Source organism: Gymnoscopelus braueri (assembly GCF_963280865.1).
Source record: "Gymnoscopelus braueri genome assembly, chromosome: 7".
Classification (NCBI taxonomy): Eukaryota; Metazoa; Chordata; class Actinopteri; order Myctophiformes; family Myctophidae; genus Gymnoscopelus; species Gymnoscopelus braueri.
Genome location: NC_137608.1, coordinates 10,990,227 through 11,000,550, shown reverse-complemented (window position 1 = coordinate 11,000,550; position 10,324 = coordinate 10,990,227). Strand labels below are relative to the sequence as shown.

The window sequence follows — 10,324 nt, the reverse complement described above, 5'->3', positions numbered from 1 at the left end:
GAAATAGACGTCGGTGAGGACAATGTTTTCCTTGTCCTCACACGAAAGAAAGTTGTTTTATGGTTAGAGATATGTTTACAATTAGGAAAAAAAAATCATGTTGTCGTTATAGGGTTAGGAGGATCACCTAACAAGTATAGTAATACAAACGTGTGTGTGTGTGTGTGTGTGTGTTGTGTGTGTGTGTGTGTGTGTGTGTGTGTGTGTGTGTGTGCGTGCGTGTGTGTCCTATACCTCCTCCATGGCACTGATGAGGTTCTGTGTTGACTTGCTGATGTCCCCGCCCACGGTGGTCGGCCCCGGGTAGGCGGAGTCAGCGCCGTCGTGGTGGCTGCTCATCTCCACCGTGTAGCTGGCCTTGGCCGGCCAGCACATCTGGTTGTGCATGACGAAGTACACCGCAAACACATAGAAGCCCTGGAGAGAGGGGGGAGAGAGAGAGAGAGAGAGAGAGAGAGAGAGAGAGAGAGAGAGAGAGAGAGAGAGAGAGAGAGAGAGAGATTGGGGGATGAGTATCTATTGTATTTCATTTATATTTCATATCGTTGCTGTCCGAGGGCAGAAATGTAATTGAAACTCCTCGGTTTCACCCCAGAGCTGGGAGTGACCAATCAGAGCCCACTATCCAAAGTGGGACGTGTTTCGCTGCACGCTGGGCAAGACCTGGGCTGTTGGTTGTCTAGACGGAGGGTGGTTGAATTTGGCAGAAGTACCGCCCAAGGAAATGACGTTGATGCTTTACAAATCTGTTAACATTTTCCGTGAATGAAACGAGTGTTGTGATTGGTAAAAAAAAAACACATACGGGGGAAACACGTACGACAGACGTTCTGTCCCTAGACACTCGCTGGTTTAGGTCGTGACCAGGCTCTTCTCTTCGCAGATGAGTGAGGCTGGGAACGAGGCTAGTTTTGCTGTGACGTTTGAATCTGTTTGTAACCCCGCCCCTTGGAAATGAATCTTTCCACACCTAGTCTGAAATTAGCTAGGGCAGAAGCCAAGCCCTCAGAGCCGAGAGGGAGCAGAAATGACGTGGTGGCCGATTGTTGGTACTGCAGCTTATTACGGCTGGGGCCAGACACATGAACGAGCGTGCGCACAGGGTTGCGCACGGAGGTGACACTACTGCGCATGCGAGACGACCCGCAGAGGCCACGCTGCGTGAGCAACTTCATACAAGTGAATGGGCGGGTTATTCGTTACCTCTCTATTATTTTTTAACTCTATGGCAGAAACGTGTGTCTCACCATTTGTACACTCTCAGAGTTATGGGGGTTCTTGACATTGAAAAAAGTTTGAGAACCACTGTACTACACTAAATGGAACAGAGCCTTAATTAGTATAAGTGGGAAGACCTCTGAGGGAAGTAAATGGAAGAGGCCTGATTTCTTTCCAATATGGCTGCCTATAGGAACACTTGAGCCTACCAACCACACACACACACACACTCCCAGGACTGTCAAATGCTTGAGATCCCGTGCACGTGTCTCCACAGAGCTGGGAAAGACTGGCTTTTAAGTTCCGTGCCCCACATACTTGGAATAATTTACAGGGTCTGCTCAAGGTACCAGTCCCTTGTTTTCCCCTGGGACACTGTTCAGCCTAGATCAACTCTAGGTTAACCCATTCAATCCTATCATTTTAGATTTGAGCTATAACCATTAGTTTATACTTTGTCTATTCAAAAATAGCAGATCTACAAGCTCATTGAGCTTGTAGATCTGCTATTATTGAAAAATCGTGAACATTTGTGCAAATCTTTGAATATATATTCATTAAAGCGAACATTTGTAAAATATTTTGTTCCAGGGACCTCCAGAAGCAAAGATTTGAGTTTATACCTATACCTATATTTGAAAATAGCAGATCTACAAGCTCACAACGCGTCGCATCGCGACGTGTTGTGAGCTTGTAGATCGGCTATTTTCAAACATTTGAGTACTTTTACTTTTGGTACTTTAAGTATATTTTGATACCAATACTTTTGTACTTTTACTCAAGTCAATTTCGAATTCCGGACTTTTACTTGTAACAGAGTACTTCTACATTGCAGCATTGATACTTTTACTTAAGTAAAACATTTTGAGTACTTTTTCCACCACTGCCAGCCTGCAACGGGCGGGGCGGACGGCGGCCTGGTGGAAAGCATGTGGAATGTCATCATGATGACATCATCCTCAGACGATGTCATGACATCACTGACACCTCTGGCTGTTTGCTCTTCCTCGTCTCTCACCCAACAGCAGCCTGCTGTGAATCACCCAGCAGTACCTCTGTGTCAAATACCGCAGCGGGCCGTCACCGCCGTTTCCTGTATGCATGTGTGTGTGTGTGTGTGTGTGTGTGTGTGTGTGTGTGTGTGTGTGTGTGTGTGTGTGTGTGTGTGTGTGTGTGTGTGTGCGCGCGCACGCGTGCACTCAAACCCATATGTTCACATTGTCATCATACTTGGCATTCTGTTAACCACTCAAACCCCAGCATCCTTATTCTGTTGGGGGGGGGGGGGGCAGAAACCTCTTATCTCCATATTTTTATGAGGTGAGTAATTGATGGAAAAAAATCGGAGCTACAGTTGTAGTTTTGTATCTTTGTATCTGGAAGTTGAACCCAGCTCAACTTCAATTAGTAGCTTTTGTATCTTTGTATCTGTTGTAGCAGATCTACAAATGTCAGATGTTGCTTTGTATCTTTATGTCACTGGCTTCCATTGGAAATGAATGGTAGACTGTATCTTTGTATCTGCCCGTGTGAACGCAGCAAAAATAGTGCAGTAAGAGTATAAAGCGGTAACACCAGTGCAACATCAACTGAAGCAATGAAAATACAAACATTGTACTGTAAATGAAATATCATTCGTGGTTATCGGAATGGCATAGACTGGCATACTCTGATGCCGAAACCAGCCTTTTAAGGCAGTATCTGCAGCGTTTCCCGATATTGGTATTGGTATCGGAACAACTCTATTCATTTCAACAGCTGTAGTGTTGTAGGCCTACATCTGATCTGAAATAGCGTCAAAGCCATTTTTTTTTTACAAGTGACTGTGGTATTATACATATTTAGTTTGAGCTGTTGTTAATAACTAGGCTGCGATTGGTTGGTAACAATATGACTATGAGGTGAGTGGAATTTGTAGTTATGCAGTATTTATAATATATTTGTCATTAGTGTCTGTCCTCTGAAACAATGTGGTTGGCTGTTAGTGAGAACTTCACTTGTCCCTTAAACTTGTATAATCGTGAAATTAGTGTATCGTGACACCCCTAGTTGTTACTGTCTGATGTATTTTGTGAACGACCGGCAACGTGATGATGCGTAAAAAACCTCTGTTGTGTCGTAAGGCTAGCAGAGCAACCCATCAGGGCTCTTGATGGAGAGAGTTGAACCATGCCGGTTGAACCATGAACGGCGTGTAATTCAGCTGATAAACAGCAGAGCAAAGTGCTGCCGACCATCATCGTTACGTCGTGTTCACGTTAGGAAAGAAAGGAAATAAACAGAGCTGATGGATCTCACACTCAAACATTACGACCTGTGAGAGTATTGACCGTGTGTGTGTGTGTGTGTGTGTGTGTGTGTGTGTGTGTGTGTGTGTGAGCCATGTGCATTTGAACGATAAGGTGTACCGTTGTGTTTATAGGCGTACTGTAAATACGGAACATCCAGCTTTTAAATGTGTGTGTGGGGGAAAGCCTCACGGATGGACACACACACACACACACACACACACACACACACACACAGGCCTGACAGCTCGTTAGCAGCGGTTTATAGCCTGTGACAGCATGTGTAAAGGTGCAGAGGGTAATTTACTATAAAAGGTATGAGTGACAGTAACCATCGTCTCTGTCGGGTGGAAAACTCATATGTCCAAATCTGTTACTTTTCAGGAAATGGAAAAACATTATGTTCCAATGGATCCAAAGTAGTAATGATTTGATTTGTTAATTTGCTTCAATATTTATTTATTAAACCCACAGACAAACTTAACCACTTTCACTTTCACTTAAAACTTTTGATAGCAAAAAAATAGGCGATCTTGGTGAGCTTGTAGATCTCCTATTTTTGCAACTTTTTGTGTGACACTTTAGTATGACGGCAATAATTTCCACCCCAAAAAAATGTTTCCAAAAAAAGTTGAAAAATGGATATACAATGTTTCTGCCCGACAGCAACGATATTCCGTCATGTTGTGCAAGTACACACGTGTGACCTCTCGATCACTCGCTCACTCGCTCGACCCCCCCCCCCAAACAGGCTCAAACAGTCCAAACGTCATATCCGGATGTGACGTTTTCGCCGCTCGCCGATCGGGCTTCAGATCGTTGGTATACACGGCGACGATAACTGTTCGTCATCCAGACTAAAGAAAATAGAACTGGAGCTCTCCGTTCGTTTTTTATACCGTGTGAAAAACCGTGTTTTTCCCTATTCTGGCCTAAAATGACACTCTCAAGCTTCTAGAGAACCGGAAACGGAATCTGCGTCATGAATCCGGATCCGGGTGAGTGTGAAGTAAACAAAAAGCGAAAGTGATGGTGAAAAATACACAGAACAGCGCGATCACAGATTAAACAATGAAAAGGCTATCAGCGCGTCTAACGCGTCGACGGCCAAGTGGACAAACTAGCAATTGACTCGATAACGCGTCGACGGCAGTCAAAGAGTTAACTTTAACTTCTTAAAAAAATATATATTCACGCCCTTCTTGATCATACTACAGCGTCACACAAAAGCAGCAGCTCTGCAATCGATGCGTTTCGAGCTGGTGGATCTGCTACTTTTGATGTTTTTGTCATTTGAATCCTGAAAAGTAACAGTTTTGGACATATGAGGTTTCCACCCGACAGAGACGAAGTGTGAGTTCAGGTTCAACCACTTCAGCCCTATTTAATTTATTTCATAAAATAGCTGCTCTACAAGCTCATAAATGTCATTACAAACCAGGAGCGACACAAATAAACAATACGCCACGCTCGTCTCTCGTTGAAAATGAATTACTATGTGGAAGGAACCACTAACTGATAAGTAAAAGTACATCCAAGATTGTGTGTACTGTATTGTGTGCATACTGGACATATGACACAGTATACAGGTGTGTGTGTGTGTGTGTGTGCGTGTGTGTGTGTGTGTGTGTGTGTGTGTGTGTGTGTGTGTGTGTGGCTGTGATTGGCTGGCCTCATTGTCATCGTGACAGCATGGAGAGTGATTAGTACAGATCATTAGCCTGTCCCTGGGGGACACGGCTTTACTGTCATTATAGGCCTGTTATGTAAGTGTTCCCTACTCACTGGGAGAGAGAGACAGAGAGAGAGAGAGAGAGAGAGAGTGTGTGTGTGTGTGTGTGTGTGTGTGTGTGTGTGTGTGTGTGTGTGTGTGTGTGTGTGTGTGTGTGTGTGTGTGTGTGTGTGTGTGTGTGTGTGTGTGTGTGTGTGTGTGTGTGTGTGTGTGAGTGAGTGAGTGAGTGAGTGAGTCAGTGAGAGAGAGAGAGCGAGAGAAAGAGAGAAAGAGAGAAAGAGAGAAATAGAGAGTGAGAGAGAAAGTGTGTGTGTGTGTGTGTGCGCAGTGCGCACGTGTGTGTGCGCACGTGTGCGTGCGAGACAGAGAGTGAGAGAGAAAGAGTGTGCGTGCATGCGTGCGTGCGTTCGTGCGTGCATGCGTGCGTGCATGCGTGCGTGCGTGCGAGACAGAGAAAGAGAGAGTGGGAGAGACAGAGATGCAGTGAGAGTAAGCAAGTTTGAGAGGGAGAGAGAGAGAGATCTTTGGGAATAAATTAATTAGAGAATGTTGCGTCAGTGAGTCAACAGGTAAACAATATCCCCGCTGAGAACGCTGAAAACAGGAGATGGGTGTAAATTAAATTGAATGTAAATTGAAGATCAGATTAATTTAACACAACTGCATCCTGTTTTCCCTTCAGCTCGCAAACCATGTTAAAGAGAATAAACTCAATCAAGCAAATCAAAGGGGAATTTGTTCTTCAGCGAATATTATGTAATGTTCTTTTTTTCTTTTGAGGTCAAAATGACCTACTATGAATTTCTTTTACTGAATTATCTTTTACTGAATTATCTGCACTTGAGACTCGTAGAGGGGTCCTTTCCTAAATATTCCATGCATACATGTGTGTCTCTTTAAAAAATGTTTTTCAGGAAACAAAATATGACCATGAAAGTCTATTATTTGGGGTCAAATTGAGCTGTCTCCCCTCTGCTTCCCTATTCTGGCGAGTTGTTGTTCACAGGACACGTCACTCAGGGCCACCTGGGGGGACAGTGGAACATCTCATTGTTACCAATGACCACATTTGTATCCATTTAGGTTGTTGTTTAGGGGTGAAGTTTGTATCCATTTGTATCCATTTAGGTTGTGCAGGGGTGAAGTTTATATCCATTTGTATCCATTTAGGTTGTGCAAGGGTGAAGTTTGTATCCATTTGTATCCATTTAGGTTGTGCAAGGGTGAAGTTCGCGAGGGAAAGATTTCTGCCGATCCTGAATTTTAGCCTGGAGATCATGTACTTATTTTTAATAAAAAACATCTGCCTGTAAACAAAGTTTTTTATTTCGTTGCGGCATTATATATAAATATTTAAACTATTTTGTTTAAGTTTGAGCCGAGATTATGAGAGCTTTTAGGCTTTAATTCTTCTCACTGTTACCTCCAAGTGTAGGTATACTGTAGGCAAGAAAGATCAGCCATGCAAGTGTTAAACAACATCACACTGTTTAGTGTTCTTTAACGTGCATCCTTTGAATGTGCATTGGTTGCAGGAACACTGTTATAAGAAGACACTGAGAAGCTACTCCGTCATTCAACACCTGCCCACATCCACTGTGTGTGTGTGTGTGTGTGTGTGTGTGTGTGTGTGTGTGTGTGTGTGTGTGTGTGTGTGTGTGTGTGTGTGTGTGTGTGTGTGTGTGTGTGTGTGTGTGTGTGTGTGTGTGTGTGTGTGTGTGCGTGCGTGTGCGTGTGCATGCGTGATCCTAAGTGCCACAAGTGCTCACGTCAGGGTTCTTTTCCCTGTGATGAAAAGACAAAGGGACGTTGTGGCTTATTTATAGCAACACACACACACAAAGGTCTCCTCCGCCAGTCAGGAAGCCGGTAGGGGATTGAATTGCCTGGGTGGTGCCTGGTGTTGCTCCTTAATACCGTTGTTTCCCTGGGAGCCCTGCCTGTGTGTGTTTGTGTGTTTGTGTGACGACACAGTGAGCTAAGGTTTACCAGGCACACCACAGAAAGGCCGACACAGGAGAAGATAATGAGGACCGGCGCAGTTAATGATTCGATTACCCGCCTTCTAACTAACGGCCCCATCCGGTGCAGGCCACGCCGCGCCGGCCCTCAGAAAACGTGGCAGAGAAACAGAGAGAGGTTGAGATCTTTTTCAAGCGATGTATAGCCATGTGCCACATTTTTATGTTTGACGCATGACACCATCATGTAGGGCATTGGTTCTCAAAGAGCCGTAAACATCTTCTCTTGTGGGGGTCCCTGAGGCATGTCTTGTCTGCGGGATAATAAGTGTCAATTTGGGGGTCCTTGACGTGAAAAAGTTTGAGAACCACTGGTGTAGGGTTGCCAACTACCTGGCCCTGGCCGGGCGTCCCATTATTTCCAGGAATCAGTTCAATAAAGGGACACGTGGGGGAACGGTGGCGCAGTCGGTAGCGCTGTCGCCTCACAGCTAGAAGGTCCTGGGTTCGATTCCCGCCGGGGACGCTGTGGGCGCTGGGGGCGTGTCTCTCATGCATTGAAGGAGGCATGAGCTTGGCCCTGGGCTCCCTAGGCTGGTGGGGGGAGTGTAGTGCCCAGGATCACTTAGAAAATTGGCACCGGGTGAAAAAAAAGGGTTACAAAATCGTGGGATAAAAATAAATAAATAAATAAAATAAAATAAAACAAAGGGACACGTCTTTTCGTTAACTAATAAGGGACGGTTCCTTATTTTAAAGGGACGGTTGGCAACCCTGCCGTCGTGCGATGAAGTATAAAATAGAGAAAGAGACGGTGGGGAGGGAGAGAACGAAAGAGCGAGTATGGGAGACAAAGTATGAGAGCGAGGGGAGATATGGAAAGTGCACCTCGGGTGTAATCTGCTGAGACTTCAAAGTCCTAACAGCCTTAATAAACTGCTCAGGAAAGTTAATGGAACACTTTGATCGCTTAATTTCTTTGAGCAGTTTTCGTGCAGAGCATATGTATACGGCAACAAAAAAATATGGAAACATTTTGATCCCTTAATGTATTTTAAAAGTTTCCATGAGCAGAGTACCACACCGGCTGACACATGCACGCGCACTCGCTCACACACACACACACACACACAAGGCTGACATCTGCACTTGATTAATGATCCTGGGTAATCAGCTGTTTCAGAGGTGTGTTTCCATAATGCGAACACAAACACATTATCAACAACAACACTAAAGAGGGAAACATGGAAAATTCTCCTCATGGAAAACTCATGGCATGAAAGAAACAACGTGAGTAACTGGAAGGCGCTCTGCCACACAGACATAAAACATCCAGGAATGTTTTACTTAAGTAAAAGAATCAATACCACAATGTAGAAGTCCGGTGTTCAGAATTTACTTGAGTAAGAGAACAAAAGTATTGGCATCAAAATATACTTAAAGTACCAAAAGTAAAAGTACTCATCACGCAGAATGTCCCAAGTTTCACAAGTTCGTCATACTGTACAAACAAATCTTTTGAAAATAGCCGATCTACAAGCTCACAACGCATCGCAAAGCGAGTCGGCGTTGTGAACTTGTAGATCTGCTATTTTCAAATAGCCAAAGTATATATATAGGGTTGAAGTGGTTAATGTATGTTTTCTAATAATAATCTAAATCTACAAAGTAACTAGTAATTAAGTTTTCAAATAATTGTAGTGGAGTAAAAAGTACAATATTTGCCTCTGAGACGTACAGTAGTGGAGTAGAAGCATAAAGTATTGAACATTTTCAATAGCCTACTCAAGTAAACAAAAAAGACAAAATTGTACTTAACTCTTTCAGTGCCATGCTTATTTATGGAATTTTGGTTCTGAGTGCCACAACCAAAATTAATTGTAAAAAAAAAAGTGCTTAGGAGCCGAGATACAGCCTTTTTCAGTAAAAAGTTAAACAAGAAGTGAATGGAGCAGCAAATCTTCAAATCATCATATCTTGGGTTCTGAACATGTTTTTCCAAAAACATTTTTCATGACGTATTTGACGTAGTGTGGCACACGGGGCGTCAGGCCTCATGACGTATTTGACGTATTGTGGCACTGAAAGAGTTAAGTACAGTTCTTGAGTAAATGTACTTAGTTACTTTAGTTAAAAGTCACTGTGATGAGAGTGTAGAACATGGACTCATAGGTCCACTTTGCACAGCCTCAGATTAGCTGTGATAGGAGGAGTCAGGATGGGAAATCAATAGTCAAAGCTTTTTTCCTGTAATGGACTTTGTCAAACCACCTTGAGTTTGAAACCCGGGCTCTGAGGGCCGTCTAGGAGCCAAGGCCAATTTGGATCCAATAGATGTAGGCTCTCAGGCTGATATAAAGTCCTTTCAAGTTTTATGTCTCTCGAGTCCCGTGGGACGGGAGTGCATTGCAATAGAGCCAGCAGACAGAGAGAGAGCGCAGATTTTAGCGGTGTGTGTGAGAGGGTGTGCGTGTGAGCCTGTATGCAGTGGTGGAAAAAGTACTAAAATGTTTTACTTAAGTAAAAGTATCAATACTGCAATGTAGAAGTATTCTGTTACAAGTAAAAGTCCGGAATTCAAAATGTACTTGAGTAAAAGTACAAAAGTATTGGCATCAAAATATACTTTAATTATCAAAAGTAAAAGTACTAAAATGTTTGAAAATAGCCGATCTACAAGCTCACATGCGACGCGTTGTGAGCTTGTAGATCGTCTATTTTCAAATAGCCTATGTATAAAATAGGGCTGAAGTAATTAATGTATGTTTTATAAAATAATAATTTATAACTGCAAAGTAACATAATAATTGTAGTGGAGTAAAAGTACAATAGTTGCCTCTGAGATGTAGTGGAGTAGAAGTAAATGTATTGAAAATGGGAAATACCCCAGTAAAAAAAAAATCCTCAAAAGTGTACATAAGCACAGTACTTGAGTAAATTAAGTACTTAGTTACTTTACACCACTGTGTGTGTGTGTGTGTGTGTGTGTGTGTGTGTGTGTGTGTGTGTGTGTGCGCGCGCGCAAGCGTGTGTCTTTGTGTTTGTATACAGGCTGGAGGCTCTGAATCAAAGACAATAAAACAGGTAGGAATCCATAGAGAGACAACAAAGAGTCCTTCATTCAA

General features: G+C 43.3%; 1 protein-coding gene across 1 annotated transcript in view; it reads right to left on the bottom strand.

The window, feature by feature from the left end:
* adgrv1 (adhesion G protein-coupled receptor V1) overlaps positions 1–10,324 on the bottom strand; it is a gene marked incomplete at its 5' end in the record, with an annotated part of 266,650 nt that overhangs the window by 14,232 nt on the left and 242,094 nt on the right. The window contains one exon of the mRNA XM_080433472.1: positions 235–417. Coding sequence (XP_080289598.1) covers positions 235–417 — 183 coding nt within the window. The remainder of the gene's footprint in view (positions 1–234; positions 418–10,324) is intronic.